We start from the raw sequence: 20,675 nt of genomic DNA on the forward strand, positions 1-20,675 counted from the left end.
CAATTTTTTTTTTTTTATCATTCGAAAAATAAAACTAATAACACTGCTACCATCTAGTGTTGCAAAATTCGAACGTAAAAACGTCGTTTATGAACAATGATGATACACACAACAAACTTTAATGATTTTTTTCGTGTTTCTGCATGCGCAGTGACAATCAACAGAGGCTTTTTCCTGTTTCTGGTATGCTGTGTGTGTGTTCTTTTGATTTTTTCTTTCAGCCAAACACGTGTAATTTATTGTTGGGAATTTGTTTGTGAATTTTCATCCGAAAATTAGGTAATTTATTTGAAAATTTCATTAATTTATCTGATAAAAAATGAATTATTAATTTGGGTTTTCTATTTAGAAAAACATGACCAAAGTAAGTCGTGATACTCTTTACGAGTGTGTCAATGCTTTGTTGGCCTATTCAAAAGGTGAAGAAAATGGCAAGAAACGTAAATTTCTTGAAACTGTTGAACTTCAAATCGGTTTGAAGAATTATGATCCACAAAAAGATAAACGTTTCTCCGGTACAGTTAAACTTCGTAATATACCGCGACCGAAATTTCGTGTATGTGTTCTTGGTGACCAACAGCATTGTGATGAGGCAAAAGCGAATGAAATTCCTTGTATGGATGCTGAAGCATTGAAAAAAATGAACAAAAACAAAAAATTGGTGAAAAAATTGGCCAAACAATATGATGCATTTTTGGCATCGGAATCACTTATCAAATTGATTCCACGTTTGTTGGGTCCCGGTTTGAATAAGGCCGGTAAATTTCCATCGTTACTTTCGCATAACGAAAACATGATGCAAAAAGTTGATGAAGTAAAAGCTACCATTAAATTGCAGATGAAAAAAGTTTTATGTTTGGCTGTTGCTGTTGGTCATGTAGAAATGTCAGCCGATGAATTGGCTCAAAACATTAATTTGACTATCAATTTTTTGGTTTCGTTGTTGAAGAAAAATTGGCAAAACATTAAATCATTACATATAAAATCGACTATGGGTAAACCACAACGTCTTTATTAATAAAAATTTTTTTTTCTTTGCAACCATGTCTTTATAATTATGATTTAATAAAACTTATTCAAAAAAAAACAAACAAAAAACATCATTTTGTTTCAATCATATCTATGTCTAATAAAAGACGACCAAAATTTCCTTTTCGGAATTCTGCAATAAATTTCTCTGCTAATTGTATATAACTTGGTTTCGGTTCTTGAACACCGGTTTCTAGATTTAAATATGAATGAAATTGATTATATTTGATGGCTGCATAGGTTAATGCTTCATGAATATCATTGGTAGGTGATGATAATCCAAGAAAATCAACATAATCAAAACGTTGTTGTTTATTTAACCAATATAGAAGATAATCAGCAATTAGTTCTTTACCAATTACTTCATCGGACATCGTTCCACAAAGAGCACAGCGCATAAATTGTTCAGGATCATTACGATCAAAACTTGGTTCCAGTATGCCAGGCGTATCGAATAGATATAGTTTATGAGGATGATCACAGATTTTGATTCGTTCTAAAACAGCTCTTGTAACACCAGCTTTTGCACCGACAACAGTTGCTTTGCCAGCTTTGTTCAGAAGAACATTTCTTAAACGATTAATAATGGTCGATTTACCAACATTCGGTATGCCCATCACCAATAAATTATAACTTTTTTCTTCGTTCATCAAAAAATCCGATTCATCAATCGTATTGTTGGGCAATTTTTCAATCGAATTCAATATAGTGGATAAAAATTGATTATTATAACCGGCATGTTTAGCATTGGCAGCTATCGAATCCATAAAGACAATATCTTCCAGATGAATATTATTTTCATGCATTTTTTCCATCAACTGTGATCGAATTAACGGTCTAAATTCTACTGAAAGTAAATCCGATTTGTTCAATATCAAAATGATTGGTTTATTCGATACTAATCGTTTGATTAGATTTAGATTTCTTCCACTGAATGGAATACGAGCATCATGTACTTCAAGAATACAATGAGTTCGTCGAAGAACTTTTCCAATATCTCTTAATCCTGACGAAATGAAAACATTTGATTGAATGCAATCGTGGAACATTCAAAAAAAAAAAATACTGACCTTTTCTCATATGACCAGGAAACCATTGTAATTTATGGCCAATTTGAAATGTTTGTCTTGCAACAAATTTTTTATTATTATTATTGAGTAAAAATTTTGAAATTTGCATTTTGGCATCAAATTATTGTCGAATGAAAAAAAAATCTGATTCAATTATTCATCGCCTATTTCGATCCTAGATGGCGTGAAAATCGAATTCAACAGGATTTCGAATCGTAAAAAAATGGTGTTCGAAACAAAAAAAATACTCCATTGCTTGTCATTGATGATCAAGATTAATGATGATAATTGATGAAAAAAAAGATATGAAACATTCGCTTTCATTATCGATCGTTGTTGATGTCAATTAACGCCCAATTCATGGCAAAAACCGATGATTCGGTTGATCGCAATTCATTTGATTCTTTCATTTCGATGATCATGTTTGGACAAATTTATCGGAAAATTTTCTCTTCAAAAAAACAATCGCGAACATCTTCGACAAAGAAAAAGAAACGAAAAACAAAATCATCAAGGAAATCCAGTTTATCATTGATGAAAGAATCTGGTCATAGACCATCAAATCATCATAATGATGATTCGATGAAATCCGTCAACATTACCAAAATGAAACGATCATCATCATCATCCATACCATCGGCAAATAAAAGTCGCCATCATTCAAATGATAATGATCATTCAAAAAAACATTCGCGACGAACAAATTCATTATCCAAAAATGATGATAAATCTAAAAATGGAACATCAAAAATCTATGATGACAATAATAGTCGAATGGTTAAACATAATATGTCCAATTGGTTGGTAAATGTTAGTCATTCACATCATCATAATAATGACTTGATAGCCAAACAAAACAACAACAATAATAATCAAGCAATTGCTTCATTGAAAAATGAAAATCATCAAGATAATAGTGGTCGTAGTGGTCACATTCCAACCAAATTACCATTTCGAATAATGTCGAATAATTCTGGTCCTCAATATCAACAATTTGTTCGACCATTCGACCATGTCAATACAAAGCCATTGATTCAATCTAGCCGCCCTTATATACCATCATTATTACAATGGCCTAGTAGTACTAATAGATCCGGTCTGATGATGATGGAAAAATCACATCATTTTCAAACATCAAACATTCCATATCGATCATTGGTAAGTTTTCATTGTGAAAAATATCACTTTTCATTTTTGGTTGTAATTTCTTCATTTTAGTAATGAATGAATGATAATTATTTGACTAAATTAACCATGTGTAATTGTCAGTGTTGTTGTTTCTTTCCTTATAGCATTACATTATCTTCTCATGGGTAAATAGGTCAAAAAAAACATTGATTTTTGGATTTAACTTGCTAATTAATCGATATTGAATGGTGGCCTAATGCCTATTTCATTCATTGATTTTCGACCCCGTAGAGTTATAATTAATTATTCATTATTTTGATGAATGAACTTGGTTTTGAATTCAAAACATTTATTATTGGTTTGCAAAAACACTAACAACTTTCTCTTGTTGTTGTTGTTGTTATGACTGATCAATTTTGTTTTTCAATGACCTTGTTTGATTCTTTCTTTACAAAAAATACATCTCCATTTCATTCGTTTCTTTTTTTTCGTAAGGGGCCGAATCTTTTGGCCAATATTACATGTGTGTGTGTGTGATAAGATCAACAAGTTGAACTTGTTCAGCTGTGCGCTTGTGTGTGGTTTAATTTCAATTGAATGAAAGTGGAAAAACAAGTTGAATGTTTGGGCCAAGAATCAATCACAGAACATGAAGAAGACGAAGAAGAAGCAATCGATGATGATTAAAATTTTTGATAAGAATTATGGTTCGAACATAATTTGCTTTTTGGGCAAAGAATATCTAATGATTATGATGATAATGATTGGTCTCGCCCAATACATCTATGCTTGGAATTTGCCCACATTTGAATGAATGACCGACCGACCGGCCGATCGACGACGACGATACAGGTATATTACCTATAGGGTATGATGATGCAGGTGTTGTTCACCAGAGGACCTGTTTGATAGTTTGTGGTTGGTGGTGATTTTGTATGTCGATCGAATGAAATAAAAAGCGAAACCCTCCCGTCCATGGTTATGCTCGTCGTCTTCGTTGTTGTTGCTGTTGTGGTGTGGATAAGCAAACAGAGAAAGAGAGAGAGAGAGAGATGAACAAAACAATCTGAAAGAGAACTGGTCTTGGGTCTTTTTTTTTCTTTCTTTGTTTGTTTGTTTCTTGTGTATTCATCAATCGGGTCTTTAAAAAGATTTCAATGGAATGATAATCAAAGCGAATGTGTGTGTGTGTGTGTTTCGTTCGTTTGGTCCGTGAATGTTGTTCGTTTACCACTGCTGCTTCGATTGAAACAAGTGAACTTTTTGTTGTCCATTTCACATTCCTTCTCTTTTTTGGACACGATTTTTCTTGTTCGTTTCGTTGTTTTGTCGATTTTACTGCCCCAAAGACAATCGAAAGAGAGATTTTTTCGTTGTTTCATTTCATTCATGTTGTTGATCTTTTGAAGTAATCGAATGCATGGATAAATGAATTGTTGAGAAATAAAAAAAAGGATGATGAAGCCATTGACAACAATTTGATAATCATGTGTAGTTTTTGTTTTTGATCATCAATTTATTGTTCGTTCGTGTGTTTTGTGTTCATTTTAAATCCAAAAATAAATTTTTTTTCTTGATCAATATATTATCAACAATGAAATTACCGATCAATGTGAGAAATCATATCATTTTACCAATTGTTTTGATTGATTTTTGATTTTCGTTTTTTCGTTTTTTCTTAATTTTTTCGATGTTAGGGTGGTGAACGTGTTGGTTGGGAATATCATGATATAACATTATCTCGTGTACCTGTTTATGGTTTTGGTATTGCTGTTAGTGGTGGTCGTGATAATCCACATTTTATGAATGGTGATCCATCAATTGCTATTTCGGATGTATTGAAAGCTGGTCCAGCCGAAGGAAAATTATTGTAAGTGTTTTTCGATGAATGAGAATTTGAAATTTTTGATTGATAATTGAATTTGATTGATATGTTAATAGGGTCAATGATAGAGTGATCAGTGCAAATGGAATATCATTGGAAAATGTTGATTATAGCCAAGCAATTCATGTATTACGTGAATGTGGTAATACTGTCAATTTATTAATCAAACGACGAGCATTAATTTCAACAACAGGAAATTCTAATAATTTTACACAACAACAACAACATCAAACACTTTCCATTAATGATGGTAATAATAATAATCTGATTAAAATTACATTAAGTAAAAATAGTAAAAAAGAAGATTTGGGTATTGTGCTTGGTTGTAAAATTTTTGTCAAAGAAATTGTTAATCGAAATTTAATCGTCAATAATAGCGATACTAAAGAAAATCATTTACAAGAAGGAGATATTATTCAAAAGGTAAAATTTTTATTAATTTTTTGATTTTGAAAAAAACCTTTGTTGATTTGATTGTGTTTGTTTTTGTGATTTTTAGATTAACAATACGAATGTTGAAAATTTATCATTGAAAGAAGCAAAAAAATTACTTGATAATTGTAAAGATAAATTAACATTGATTGTTTGCCGTGATTTATTGAATCAGAATTTTTCAAATGAAAATGGTAACTATATCAATGGTCATAGTCGAAGTAATAGTGCCATTTCAAATCAACTTTTTCGTCAACAACAACAACATCAACATCAACAGCCATCATTAAAATGGCCATCATCAAATGGATATGAATCATCGATACAATCACCGTTACCCAATACATCAACAAATATCAATGATTCGATGACAGCCATCAATGATAATATTAATCATGGACCACCTTCATTTACTTCATCCAGTATAGCCACAATGGCTAATAGTCGTGCCACTAATGGTTGGAGTAATCAAAATCTTTATGTTCAACCACCAACCCGTATGAATGATTCATCATTGATGAATGGTAATGATCAAACAACTAGACTAAATGGTCATTGTGAGCAATTAGCATCAACAAGCCATAATGGAAATACATCGGAAACAACCGTATCACCATCAGCCAAATTATCTCATCGTCCTCTTCCACAGAAACCAAGTACTTCTTCTGTTTCGGCTGTATGTTCATCATCATCATCAATACAATTAGGTGAATCTACTACAATTGAATCAACAAATGGAAATATGATGGTAAAAACTAATGAAAGTTCAAATCCCGAAACGATTGTCGATCAGGAAATGAATTTGTCACCGAAAACAACAAACGATGAAATTCGATATATTGCCTTTCAAAAAGAAGGTAGTGTTGGTATACGATTGACCGGAGGTAATGAAGTTGGAATTTTTGTTACTGCAGTTCAACCTGGTAGTCCGGCATATCAACAAGGATTACAGGTTGCGGATAAAATTCTAAAAGCCAATAATGTTGATATGAAAGATTTTACACGCGAAGAAGCTGTATTGTATTTGTTACGAATCAAAGATCGAATCGAACTTTATGTTCAAAACTGTAAAGAAGAATATGAAAATATTGTGGCCAAACAACAAGGTGATTCATTCCATATTCGTGTTCATTTCAATTATGATAGTGAAGGTAAAGGTGAACTTAGTTTTCATGATGGTGATGTATTTCATGTTGTCGATACATTATTCAATGGTGTGGTTGGCTCATGGTTTGTTTATCGACTTGGTCGTAATAATCAGGAAATTCAAAAAGGTTCAATACCGAATAAAAGTCGTGCCGATGAATTGGCCACCGAACAACGATTGGAAAATCGTTCGAAAAAATCCAATTCAGGTGCTGATGATTTAGGCCTTACTGAAACTGTCAGTAGTCGAAGAAGTAATTTTTTTAAACGTCGTCGTAGTGCACGAAGATCGAAATCACTTTGTCGCGATAATTGGGAAGATATTCTGTTTGGTGATGGTAATTCGAAATTTGAAGCATATGAACGTGTTACACTTAGACATCCTGGATTTGTACGACCGGTCATATTTTTTGGTCCATTAGCCGATATTGCTCGAGAAAAACTTCTACGAGATTATCCGGATAAATTTGAATGTCCACAATCAATGATGAATGGTTCGAAATCGGAACAAGTGGTGAAAAATTCAAAATTGTCAAACAATTCGGGAATCTTTCGATTATCGGCAATCAAAGAGATTATTGAACGTGGAAAACATGCACTGTTGGATATAACTCCATCCGCTGTTGATCGATTGAATTATGCACAATTCTATCCGATCGTTATATTTATGCGTGTCGAAAATAAATCAATTGTCAAAGAATTACGAAATCGTTCGTCGACCAAAAATACTGTACATCGAAGTTCAAGAAAATTATTTGAACAATCAATCAAATTGGAAAAACTATGGCATCATGTTTTTACCACTTCAATTACATTGACAAGTGGTGGTGGTGATTTATGGTATAAAAAACTTCGTGAAATCATTGACAAACAACAAACACAAACTGTATGGATGTCAGCATTCAAACCTGATGAATCAATATCGGATGATTTTCTATTTCCAATGAATTCAATTTCTCGTCTCAGTTATGCATCATCACCGGAAAGTGATCTGGATATCTCAATCAATGATGGTAAAACAGATGATGATGATGATGAGGATGTCAATAAAAAAGATGAAGATGATGGTTTCTCAACTTCGGTCACTGGAAATCGATTAGCAAAAGCTTCGAGTGATCCAAGTTTGGCCAAAATAGACACAACAGAAACATTAGTTTCTCGAACGAACGTTGATGAAACGAAATCATCAGCAGAAAATCAATCAACAATGACCAATCAGAATGATCAACAATCCTCATCACCAAGCACCAACAAACAGATTCCTTTACATTTATTACTTAAAAAAGAATTGACCAAAAATAATTCATTCCAAAAACGTGTGGAGCAACAACAAAACGATAATATTCCTATTACCGAATATCCAACATTGAAACTTGGTGACACTCCATCATCATCATCAATGAATCGAGCGACAGTTGATGAATCTCCTTTACCGCCTCCGCCACTTCCACCTCCTTTGTCACAACCGGCTAATTCGGTGAAACTTGCAGCTGTCGAAATTCCTCCACGAATTGATCGAAATTCTAAACCATCACGATTTCGATCAGCCCATGAACGATTATTCGGTTCGACCAATAGTTCTAAATATCCTTCAACTACTACTACAACGCAGGTTGCTGCACCACCACCACCACGACCAATAACATCGATTCATAGCCATAGTAACAGTATACATCAATATCAAACTGATGATTCGGATTACATCAACACTACCGTTTTTGAATATGCTATGGATAAACCAGTCGGACAATCAGTCGATCAAAATGTAATGGTACCTCGTACAACCAATGGATCAATTACAAATGATCAATCACACAAATTCAATCGTAGTATGCCGGTACCACCAAAACCAGATAGTCTGGAACGAACGAAAAAAGTGCCACCACTACCTGTTCAAAACGGGAAAACTGAATATCTTCAAGGTGCTGCTACAAAAACACCACCTTCACCGCCGCCAAAACCAAAACTAAACAATCATTCATTGTCATATCAGATGAATTCGATGACTTTGAATGACAACAATCGACAGCAATCATATGTAATGTATGATAGAAATCATCCACAAGGATATGGTGATTATGACAATATGCCATCACTTTATCCACCATTAAAAGTGCCACCAAAAAGAGTTATGAATACGATGACCGCAAATCCGATGGAAATATCAAATGGACCTCCCGGATATTATCAATCATTACCGCAATCGTCTTATCATCATCATCATGGCTATCAAACATCGAAAGATCATGCCATTCATCAACGATATTCATCGCATGCTGAAACGATATCGAATTTTATTAATGGTACGACCACCTATCATAATAACAATAACAACAATGATTTTACTATCAAGTAAGCTATCATCATCTTAATTTTGTCATATTACTAATTGATCACTTAATGATTTAGAGATCGAAACGCTTATATTGATTCGATGCAAGGAGTTAAAGCAACCAAAGTGCCTGTTCATATGGATCCCAGTGCCAATCACTATAACCATTCTCAACCAAATTATGATAATCTTTGTTATCCTTCCTCGTCTGGTCTGTATATGAATTCAGGGGCAAATTATATGCCACCCCCACCACCTCCGCCGCCGCTACCACAGCAATCGAATGATAATACATATCTGAATTTTCCATTCAATGTTTCTCGGTCAACATTGGATGGTAATGCAGTTGGCGGCTATGATTTGCATCATCATGGATTGATGAATGATATGAATGGTCAAAATGGATCACCGTTACCACCACCACCACCATTACCAACATATTCTCGTAGCAATAATCCGACACCAAATATTGTACAGCCAATTGCACAACAAGCCAGACAATCTGGTATTTATTTGGATCTATCATCGAATCGTGAAAATCGTGGCAGTGCATTCGAACTATATCAACGAAAACCATTGGAAACATCTTCGGCACGAATATCTACTACACCCGGCTCGCCAATGTTTCATGGTCTACCTCCACCTCCACCATTATTGCCAGTGAATGACTTCAAGTAAGCCAGTTCTCGATCAATTTTTTGTTATAGTTTTTTTTCCTATCTTATATCAATTGTGTATCAATGATGATGATGATGATGATGATGATGATAATGATGATTTTGTCCAAAATAAATTAATCTTTCATATTTGAACATTTTTTCGATTGTTGCATGCATGTGTGTATGATGTGTGTGTCTCTGTCTGTTTCCATTTTCCATTTCTTTTAAAACCATAGCTAATTTGCTTGTTCTTTTCTTTTCGGGATTCTTTTCATTTTTTTTGGGGGGGTTGGTTATATTTCTGGTGATGGGAAATTGGAATGGAATTAATATAGTCAAACAAACATGTATACGAACATTGATGAAATTCAATCATCACAAATATCGATTAATAAAAATGGTAAATCAATGGGTCAATCATCATCGAATGTTATTGCAACAGCACGTGGTATATTTGGATGTGAAGGTGGTTCATTAGTGTCGGCTGAAACAGGTGTTAGTATAATAATACCACCATATGCTATACCGGAAGGTATTACACAAGAAATCTATTTTAAAGTTTGTGAAGATAATAAATTGGCACCACCACTTGATCGAAATTTGGGTTCGTAAATTGTCAAATTGACCAATGTTTGATTATTGATAATTTTATTTTAGGTGAAACTTTACTCAGTCCAACTGTGATGTGTGGTCCACATGGATTACGTTTTAACATTCCAATCGAACTTCGTCTACCACATTGTGCTATTGTTAATCCGGAAAGTTGGTCATTTGCGCTTAAATCCAGTGATATTAATAACGGTAAGTGTTGGTGATTCTGTTATTCTGACACTAAATATTATAATTATGAATAGGCGAACCAACTGGCTGGCGAAATATTTCGTTGAACAACGATGAAGGCGATCGAATTAATGGTAACAATTTCAATGAACAATTTGTCTCTGTTTTGGTTGATCATTTTTAATCAATTTGAAATGGCATTATTATTATCATATATATGAATACAATATTACAAAGTTTTAATAACACAACATGATTTAACAAACAAACAAAAAAAACATCATTTAAGAACAACAACTAGTGTTGGCTGTTGGATGAATGTTGCCATCATCACCATTATCATCATCATAGTTGATTTGATGTAATTTGAAAGCTCCGGCATTGGCTGAATAAGCACCGACGGCCAATTTTTCACTTATTTCTGACCACATTTCCTGAATACCATCGTTTGTTTTGGCACTAACTTGAAAAAATCCATTGAATTTAGGAAATTGTTCAATGAATAATTCAATATCATCATCGCTAACTTGACGTTGATGTTTAAGATCGGATTTATTTCCAATCAAAAAAATTTTGGCATTTTCGGCCATACTTAATATTTCGAGTAGATGATGAGAAAGACTATGAAATGTTTCCAATGAAGTCATATCGAATACTAATAAAGCAGCTTCAGAGAATTTATAATATGAATTGGTTATGCTTGCTACACGTTCCAATCCACCCGTATCCCAAAGTTGAATTTTAATACGACTAAATCCATTACTGCTATGTACTTCAAATTCACGGCTATATTGATCCAATCCTATTGTGTGTGTCGATAATGAGAAACAAAATCATATGTCGATAACAAATAAACACTTACCAAGTGTGGATTGTCTAGTTTGGGTACGAGATAATTTCGATGTATCAATAAATGTATCATTTAGAAATCTTCGAAATATTGATGTTTTCCCTACACCATAATCACCGCATAATATAATTTTAAATTCGGGTATCGATGTGGTTGACATATTTTCTTATTATCGAATATCAACAAAAAAAACAAGATTTCCGAGATCATTCAACCATTTTTCATTGATAATTTAAACAACAACAACAACAAATCGAAATTGTAAAAACAACAATCCACTCTTCGCTTTTTCTTTGGCTTTGGAAATTTGGACAGATGGCGTTACTTGAAAAAAAAATCTCATTTTGCGAAGTTTGAAACCACCATCCATTTTTCGAAATTGGAAAGGAAAAACATCCATTTTTGCAATAACCAGGATAAAATAAAATTATTTCAAAAAAAAAAATTTATTGTTTCTATTTATAAATTAAAATTTATCCCTTTTAAATTATCAAAATTTATTAATATTCGAAAAAAAACAGATCATCGTTGATTAATCAAATATATGACAGATAATTAAGAATTTGGTAAAGATTACAAATGGTCAAATTTCATTGACAGTCACTTCGACAATTTCGGTTTCAGCATCGGACAAAGTAATGTCATCATTATCATCATTGTCATTTTTAGCTGCAGGAATTGTATTTTCAACATTTTCAACATTGATTATTGAATTAAGTTTCGAACGATTTTTCAATGATTCGAACAAAATTTTATCCACATATTCGCGGTTATTTTTTTCTTCACGTTTGAATTTTTGTTTCAATTGTTTACGATCACGAATACTATCTTTGAAGAAAACAGCTTTCATCAGACTGAAATCTGTACCAACGATTTCCAATGCTGCATAGAATGATGTAGTTTCTTCAGCACTCCAAAAAATTCGTGGACGTTCTTGACGACGAAATGAATTATAAGTAGTTGAGGATTTTAATTTAGGAGCTTGTTGATTATCACTTTGTGAGTCTGTTTGTGAATCTGATTTTTTGACAACAATATTGCCTTTTTCATCGATGGTCAACATGCCATCGGTATTGGCAGCAATGTCGATCTTTTCCGATTGAACACTACTGCTACTTGATATAATCTCTTCTTTTTCCAGCGATTCGACCACCTCTACTGGTTGTTGATTAACTTGATCGCTAAGATTATCTTTGTCACCATTTTGTTCAGAACTGACTGAACTTGATCGACTAGATGTTCGACTTTTAATCGATGGTAGTTTAGGCGAAACTACCGATGTTTTATTTTGTTCTTCTTCATGTAGTTCACGATATTCCTTCTGAAATACAGTTTCCGGAGGATTGTAAAATAATAATTCTCGTAATGGTAATTTTTCTCGATCTTGATGAATTTTGTTTAATGTTCGACGACATTTTCGTAACGGTTCTCCCGGTGTTACAAAAGACATTTATATTAAAATTAGATTCGAAATTGTTGTCAAATTTTTGGTCAAATCGATATTCACTTTATCAAACAAAAATGACACATTCGAAATGGGCGAGTGCAATGTTTTTTTTGTTTTTTTTAACCAAAAACAGATTGACGCAATATTCTGCGAATCCATTCTGCGCACATTGCTCACATACAATGTATGCTTGTAAATTTTAAACTGTCATCAATAGATGGCGATCATTTAAGAATTTTTATTTTTATTTTTCATTTTATTTATAATTTCAAATTATGTTTTAGTAATTAAATTAGAGAAAATAAGATTAACAAATAAATAACTAATTGAATAGTATTTGACTATGAATATAAATTATTATTCGGTTGTCAATTCGATATGTTGTTTATCCATTGAATTGTTGATAATTTCGGCAATGTTATTGTTGTCACCATTAGCACTAAAATCGATTGGAACGATTTTTTCCTGTGATTCTTGATTATCATCATCATCATCATCATTGTTTGATTCATTCTCTTTCATTTTTCTATCATTTTCTTTAACACTGGCTGTTGGCTTTACATTTCGACTTAGATCAATTAAACCTGATCGATCATTATCTGATACAAGTGTCGATATGGCTAAAAATGATCGTTTGTTTTTCTTGCCATTTTTCTTTGTCGAATCATTTTCCTGAGTTGTTGATTTTCGTTTGTTTGCTGTTGTTGTTGTTTGATTATTACTTTGACTTTTAGCAGTGTTATTTTCTTCGTCATAATGTTTTGCATACAAATCCTGAGAATTTCGATGATCAATCATAAAATCAGTTTGTTTAAATGAATGAAACGGTGTTCGAAATGTATTGACCGGATCGATATTACGATTGAAAAGAAATACATCTTCGGTTAGTCGATTTTTAAAACTTTCGAATGTTGTCAACGATGATGGAATGGTATTGTTTGTCATCAAATTGAATTGTTCTGCTTTGCTTGGTAGTGGTTGTCGAGGTGTCGTTACAAATCGAAGCATTGAATTGGTTTGATTCGAAGATTGTCCACCACTAAATTCATTGATCATACGGCCAAGATAATTTGGTGATTGTGGACAGCATTGCTGTGTGGATGGTGGAAATAGACGTGAATTTTGTCCTAATTCATTTGATTAATATGATGATCATAATGATTTGATAATTATCATAATGGAATGGAATAATCAAAACAAAACAAAAAACAGCTTACCGATAAGATTTGGCAGAAAAGAAGGAAATATTTCCGGCATTATTGTTGGATTATTTGATTGACGGTTAATGATGGGTCGTTGTTTGGATAATGCACCATTCTCTTCCATTATCTGTGTACTATCCGGACTAGAATCTCGATCCATGAATGTTCGGCTAGATGTTGGTAATGATGAAGATGAAGTTGGTAATGCTGATACTGGTGGTGGTGGTGGTGGTAATGATGGCCAAAATAAATTAGCATATGGTAATGTAGCACGAACATTACTGGCCATACAAGCTTTCCACATTATTTCGGCCAGATTATCTGATGGTGTAATTAGATTGGAATTCGGATTATCTACATTGGTCGAACGTATTGATGATGGTGGAACATAGGAACCAAAAGCAGGACAAGAATCACGAGTAGTATTATTATTGTTTGTTGAAAGCAATGAACTAAGAATAGCCGGATTTGACATAGTTATGATTGATTCAGCTGAACGATTCAAGCCCGATGATGAAGAAAATAACGATGAATCGGATGATGAGATTGTTGATGTATTGGTCACAATCGGTGGCATTCGACAACGATTATCATTGATTCTTGATGATGATTCGTTCAAATTATAATTGTAAATCGAATCATTTGTTGTCGAAGGAGATGAATGATTTAGATTTTGTAACCAACGTTGATTCATTTTATCTTGAATTAATTTCGATGCCGAATGTTGATGATGAAGATGATGAGGATGATGATGGTGATCATAATCAAACACTAACGATGTATTTATATCATTGTTGATCAAGGCTTTTGAGGGCTGTATTTGGTGTGTTGATGGCGGTGATGAAGCCGATGAATGAGATAATGTTGGTGATGTAAGACGTGATGATGAAGGTGGAGACGATGCCATTACTGATGATAATGGTGGTTGTTGTTGTTGTTGTTGTGATATCTTTCTATTTGCCACCAATAAGGAGGATGTTGAAGATAATGCCGATACAGATGATGCCGATGATGATGAAGATGAGGATGATGATGAAGGAGAACCCTTTGCTGTTGCAACTGATGAAAATATTGCCGCAGCAATTGCCGTTGATGATGATGTAGCCAATGCTGATGGTTGTATAATCGGTTTGAATGTTTTATTTGTGAAACCAAACGGTGTTTGTCTATCAAATTGAGCACTATTATTATTATTATTATTGTTGAAACATGAAGAATTTGGATATCCATCAAATAGAAAATTTTTAATCAAACCATTACGATTATTATCCACAATATCATTCAATGATGATGATGATGATGATTCAGCTGCAGAAGAACTAGCATTATCAACTGCTAATGACACTGATTCGGATGGAAAATTTTTAGCCGAATTATCGATTAATGTATGAACATGATGACCACTTGTCTTCGGTGTATTTGAATATTGATATTGTTGATTAGTAAAATTATCATTCGAATTGGAAAGTATTGATTGAACAGCCCTGTAATCATCATCCAATGAATCAACATCGCATTCAATATCTTCATCATCTTCATCATCAATATCTTCTTGTTTATCATCCAGATGACTATCATCGATTGATTTCAATGGAATTGAATCTTTATCATCATTATTATTATTATGTAATTTATTTTTTGAATTTTTTGATTGTTTGGACGATGTACGTGATGTTGTCGGTTCTCGTTTCGTTTGATCTTTACCAATGGATGATCGGCTTGTATTTGTATTTGTAGAATGTGAATGATGATTATGATGTTCTTGATTTTTAGTAAATGAATGTAATGTTGATGTCATTGCTCGTTTACGACTTCCACCATTAAACATAGCTTTTACATCTGAAAGTTTTTTTGTTTTTCAAAGAAAATTGTGAATTACAGTGTTAAAATAGTGTTTTTGGATGATAAACAACAATGATAATGATGGTAAACATACCTTCCCATGCATAGATAATATGATCGGATGGTTCATCAGGATTACCAACTAATTTAATATGCCGTCGCCAGCTATTAAAATTTGCTGCATCCGGTTGTATATATTTTGATGTTGGTAAACGATGTGAATGAAATATGAATTTATTTGGTGAAAAAAATAATGCGCAATAACTACATTTAATACATTTAGCTCTAGAAAAAGGGGTAGAAATAGAAATGATATTTTTGATTATGATTATGATTCTTCTTTGGTGGCCACCACACACACAGAGAATGAAAAAGAAAATAAAACAAACCTTGAACTATTATAACGTGATGGTGTAAAACTACCACGACAACCCCATGCACAACAATGATAAACATCAAATGAAAATGATTCAGGTAATTTTGGTGGTTCAATTTCAGCAAGAAATGATTTACAAAGACGTTCAGCTTCACGTTTTGTAATCATACCACAACGACGTGATGATACAGGCATTGCACCAGCACGTCTTAATAATTCTAATTGTACTGGTGTACATTGTACACAAGTTATACCTAATGCAACTCTACGATTATGTATTTCATTATAGCTAAAATTTTTTAATAATGTATTTGATATTTGTGCTAAACATAATCGTTCTTGACCATCCATTAATAATGATACAATAGGTATACCATATAACATTACATTACGAACATCATTACCAACAGTATTAACTAACGGGCCTGATCCCACTTGTATTGGTGGTGATACGGATGCGGATGAAGATGCAGATGATTCTGATTGATGTTTGTCTTGATGTGATGATGATGAATTAATAATTTTACTGTGATTATGATGATTGGCCAAACTAAACTGATTTTGTTGTTGTGCAGATGTTGTGGTAATCGCATGATGATTATTATTATTATTTAGGTGACCAGGATGTTGAAGCGGAATCGATGCATGACTGGTACTGTTGGCCGTTGTTGCTGTTTCAGGATTTGGATCCTGGTTGTCATTCGATGTTGTTGTTGACGAATGACTATAGCCAACAACAGTATTATTTGAAAATAACATTGATGCTGATGATGATGTTTCCGCTGGTGGTTGTTTTGATTCAATCAATTGACTAGATTCTTCAAAATGAAAATGATTTTTCTATGATCGTAGGTTGTTGTTTTGGGAGCAGAAAAAAAAAGACAGAAAAAAAGAGAAAAAAATGATTGTTTTTTATCGGTGGGGGGAAATCAATGAATGAATGAATGAACGAGATGGATTATTTGTCTCTGATCAGGATCATTAATGGCAAATGGGATTTACGATTTTGTCTATCTCATCATTACATTACATTACACATAACATTACACTAATTGTGAATGTAAATGATAGTTTCAATTGGTTTTTTTGTTTTGTTTTTCTAGCCATTAAATATTATGACACCCATGAGAATATTTGATGACAATGTGATCACCATCAAAATGAACCAATTTTTTTTGACCATTTTGTTGATCACATTACAGACACAGAGAGAATTGTCAATCAATATTGGTCAATAAATGTTTTGTCTGTTTGTCTATTCGATCTATGAGATTTAAAAGGGGAATCTGGTGTTTTTTTTCTTGAAACAATTTTTTCGATTCGATTTAAACATAGGTGGTCAAGAGATGGGTCAAAATAGATTTTTTTGGAGGTTTTTCTTTTTGATTTTAAAAAAAACTTACCTGAATAGAATATGTTGATGGTGGTGAAATTTGTAAATTATTTGAATTTGTATTTTCCATTTTTTTTCAATCATAATGATTATCACATTGTTTGTTGATTCGTTGTTGTTGTTTGTTGTATCATTTTTTTGAGAAAAGTTAGCTACCGTTATCCAGAATGGTCAATTAGGAAATGATTATATTATGGCACCCAAAACTAAACTAAACCAAACCAGGAAAATTACCGAACCACTACTACTCCGCTAACTAACATTGGTCCAGAAATATTGTTCCAGAAACCAGAAACAAAGTTGACTACATTGATGATGAAGAAGAAAAAAAAAGGCCGTCAGTTTTTTTTCGACTATATAGGGGGAGAGATGAGCGTGTGTACACTGTACTATTAACACTGACTGACTGGTTGTTTTTCGTTGTTTTAAACAAACGAATAAAATTGATTGGACCGCCTTTATTGTCATCATTCTTAAATATTATTGGATAAAATGGGTCCAAAGCGGCGGTACAATGGGATGATCCATTTTTTTTTCTTGAATTGAATGAAAAATGTATGCGCACCGGATATTGTCGTTTGTTGTTTCAATTTTTTTTTGTTTTGTTGATTGCTCCATAATGATGATGATCAATGATGATGATGATAATAATAATGGTAATGATGATGATAACGAATTGATTGCAATTCATTTAATTAATCAATACAATGGGCGTCTATTTTATTCAATGTGTGTGTGTGTGTGTGTTTACTACTCATTCAATGTTATGTAGTTAATGTTAATTCTGCTATCAACATACAGAGAACGAACAAACGACGATAATGATTATCATTGATGATATGGATGATATGGCTGTATGTATGAGGGGGGTAGAGAAAAAACAGAGGAGAAAAAAAAATTAATGATACAAACCAAACAAAGTAAATGAACAAAAACAGAAACAGAAAATTTAAATTAAATAAGATGATGATGATGATGATGATGATCCACGCTTGTTTCTGTTTTGCAAATTTTCTTTCTTTCATTCAATCAACCATATTTGCTTAATTTTGGCAGCAACTAAAAAAAAATTCCAATTCATGGGCTATTACTTGATTAATTCATTAACACAATTCTCTCTCTCCCTTTCTCGTTTGCTTGATTTTGCCCTCAGTGTATCATCATCAGTGATGTTCATTGAATTGGTAAATTAGGGAGAAATGTAGATGCTTGTAGAACTAAAAAAAAAAAAAACAGAAAGGTTGCTTTCAAAGAAACAAGCGGCAAATGAATGTAATGAAAATCAGTTGAATGAAATGAAAGGTAAACATTCGGGCGAAGAAAGAAAGTGAGTGAAAAATTTGTCTTTGATTTTTTGTGATCGGTGTGAATTGAATTGAACTCATCATCAAATGAGAATTTTATTCTTGTCTTGTCTTGTTTTTTTGAACCCAAAAAAGTAAATATAGTTTTAATTAATTAAAATTCAAATTGAAAAAAAAATGTTCAATTTTTTTTCCCGAATCAGAAAAAAAACCGATTCAATTTTTTCTGATTTTTCTGACAAAGTCAATCACCATACACAGTGTAAGTGGACCAAACAAACAAGCAGAAAAAAAAGATTATGATCGGCGGTAAATCATTATCGAGTAGCAACTTTACAATGATGATTATGATGATGACTATATTTATCGTTTAATCGGATTAAATCAATTTGTTGTTTGGTTGATTCATTCATTCAATGGTATTGATATAATTTTTCAAATAATTGAATGTCAACGAGTGAACGTGTGCGCTCTCTATACGATTTAATGATCTTTTTTTTGTTGTGTACTGGATCGACAATGAACTCATAATATAACCGTTTTGAAGTAAAATGTTGTTTGGTTGTTTGGTTTTTCGATTTTCGACAAAATCGGTCATAATGGTAAAGGATAATTGATTTTTTTTTCGCTCATTCACTCTCTCTACTAATTGGCCTGATTAATTGACCAATTTTTTTTTGCAAAAGGTGACAATTTCTACCCATAATCGGTAACTAGATTTTATACGGTCAATACGAAATGATCCATAAATTATCTTGTCAAGTTTGGTTGGTCAATGGTGACCATCATCATCATTATTATTATTATTCGTGGGGACCCCATTCACAATAATTTTCGATATTGAACAAAAATGTAAACAATATGAAAAGGGTTTTTTTCATTTGTTTGCCAAATATTGTTGAAACTAATGGGTTAACATTTCATTCATTCATTCAGAGTCAGTCATTGAACAAAGCAGCATTGTATCGATTTATCATTTTGTGAATTGATCATTCGGTTGATAATGTTGTTGTTACAGCCAAACCAAAACCAAACAAACATCCATTACAGCATTATTAGATGATGATAATAGTGGTGGCTAGCTGGCTATTGTTATATCCCGTTCACCCGTTTATATTTACCTTTTTTTCTATAAAAAACGAAGAAAAAACATAAATAAATATGTTTGGACATTGGCCATTTGAGCAATTGGTTTCGTTTTGTTCACTTGAAAATGATCATCATCTGTCAACAATAACATCATCAACATCAACGATAACCGAATCCAGTAGTGGTCCATCGGGGATTAGCATCAACATCATCATTCTATTTCCACCGAAAGGATTCAATTCTTGTTATTTGGCTTTTTATACGATTGGATTTTTTTTTCGTTTTCGTTTTTCGTTGACCAAAGTTACTTTGTCTTTTTTTTCTATGCTCGACTTGTTTTGAGAAAAAAAAAGTTGTTGTCGCTGGTTGTTTGGCTATCCAAATATCAGTTTTGCTAGGTTTTCATCAACAACGTTATGATCAATGGAGACGAAAAATTTGAAAAACTTTGAGCCAAGCCGAGACTGAATTCATCGAACCGTTTCATTGTAACGGTGGTTCATTTGATTTGGCCATTCGTTTTTTTTTGGTGACATGGCAAAGATGAAATTAATTTACCAATGTTACATTGACTCATTGTCGTTTTGTTGACAAAAATAATTGATTCAAATGATGATGATATTCATTACTTATGTTTTGTTGATTTAATCGATTCTAATTGAATTTTTTTTTCATTGTTTACATTTGAATTTTACCAAATTTTAACTCGTT

General features: G+C 32.7%; 6 protein-coding genes across 7 annotated transcripts; 2 read left to right on the forward strand and 4 right to left on the reverse strand.

Annotated features, from left to right (window-relative positions):
• The first annotated feature begins 118 nt into the window (after window positions 1-118).
• RpL10Ab (ribosomal protein L10Ab) lies at window positions 119-1,041 on the forward strand. The gene is made up of 2 exons (XM_027350192.2): window positions 119-279; window positions 350-1,041. Exon 2 carries the CDS (start codon window positions 356-358, stop codon window positions 1,016-1,018), a length of 663 nt encoding a protein of 220 aa, XP_027205993.1. The 5' UTR covers window positions 119-279; window positions 350-355; the 3' UTR covers window positions 1,019-1,041.
• Window positions 393-2,257, reverse strand: LOC113799545 (mitochondrial ribosome-associated GTPase 1). The gene is made up of 2 exons (XM_027350190.2): window positions 2,100-2,257; window positions 393-2,035 (listed from the first exon to the last, which is right to left on the reverse strand). The coding sequence occupies exons 1-2, from the start codon at window positions 2,206-2,208 to the stop codon at window positions 1,101-1,103; spliced, it is 1,044 nt and encodes a 347-aa protein (XP_027205991.1). The 5' UTR covers window positions 2,209-2,257; the 3' UTR covers window positions 393-1,100.
• Window positions 2,258-2,444: 187 nt separating this feature from the next.
• On the forward strand, window positions 2,445-11,691 carry pyd (zonula occludens-like protein polychaetoid). Of its 2 annotated transcripts, none has more exons than XM_027350187.2 (8): window positions 2,445-3,257; window positions 4,925-5,097; window positions 5,169-5,535; window positions 5,612-9,042; window positions 9,100-9,696; window positions 10,017-10,285; window positions 10,339-10,482; window positions 10,536-11,691. In XM_027350187.2, exons 1-8 carry the CDS (start codon window positions 2,460-2,462, stop codon window positions 10,643-10,645), a joined length of 5,889 nt encoding a protein of 1,962 aa, XP_027205988.2. In that variant the 5' UTR covers window positions 2,445-2,459; the 3' UTR covers window positions 10,646-11,691. The 2 variants fall into 2 exon arrangements, with proteins under 2 accessions (XP_027205988.2, XP_027205989.2); XM_027350188.2 differs by lacking the exon at window positions 2,445-3,257 and adding an exon at window positions 4,245-4,839.
• On the reverse strand, window positions 10,626-11,471 carry RabX6 (RAS oncogene family member RabX6). The gene is made up of 2 exons (XM_027350191.2): window positions 11,324-11,471; window positions 10,626-11,263 (listed from the first exon to the last, which is right to left on the reverse strand). The coding sequence occupies exons 1-2, from the start codon at window positions 11,469-11,471 to the stop codon at window positions 10,746-10,748; spliced, it is 666 nt and encodes a 221-aa protein (XP_027205992.1). The 3' UTR covers window positions 10,626-10,745.
• A 55-nt stretch (window positions 11,692-11,746) lies between the features above and the next one.
• On the reverse strand, window positions 11,747-12,884 carry Bdp1 (transcription factor TFIIIB component B'' homolog Bdp1). The gene has a single exon (XM_027349932.2). It carries the CDS (start codon window positions 12,759-12,761, stop codon window positions 11,895-11,897), a length of 867 nt encoding a protein of 288 aa, XP_027205733.2. The 5' UTR covers window positions 12,762-12,884; the 3' UTR covers window positions 11,747-11,894.
• A 177-nt stretch (window positions 12,885-13,061) lies between these two features.
• fuss (SKI family transcriptional corepressor fussel) lies at window positions 13,062-18,486 on the reverse strand. Its single transcript, XM_027350061.2, has 5 exons — window positions 17,582-18,486; window positions 16,192-17,018; window positions 15,897-16,087; window positions 13,976-15,799; window positions 13,062-13,885 (listed from the first exon to the last, which is right to left on the reverse strand). The coding sequence occupies exons 1-5, from the start codon at window positions 17,639-17,641 to the stop codon at window positions 13,116-13,118; spliced, it is 3,672 nt and encodes a 1,223-aa protein (XP_027205862.2). The 5' UTR covers window positions 17,642-18,486; the 3' UTR covers window positions 13,062-13,115.
• Window positions 18,487-20,675: the final 2,189 nt, after the last annotated feature.

This window comes from Dermatophagoides pteronyssinus, unplaced genomic scaffold (genome assembly GCF_027571235.1).
Source record: "Dermatophagoides pteronyssinus isolate colony J.1.1.1.1 unplaced genomic scaffold, Derpt_VIB-CSIC_2022.12 sq0032, whole genome shotgun sequence".
NCBI classification, from domain to species: domain Eukaryota; kingdom Metazoa; phylum Arthropoda; class Arachnida; order Sarcoptiformes; family Pyroglyphidae; genus Dermatophagoides; species Dermatophagoides pteronyssinus.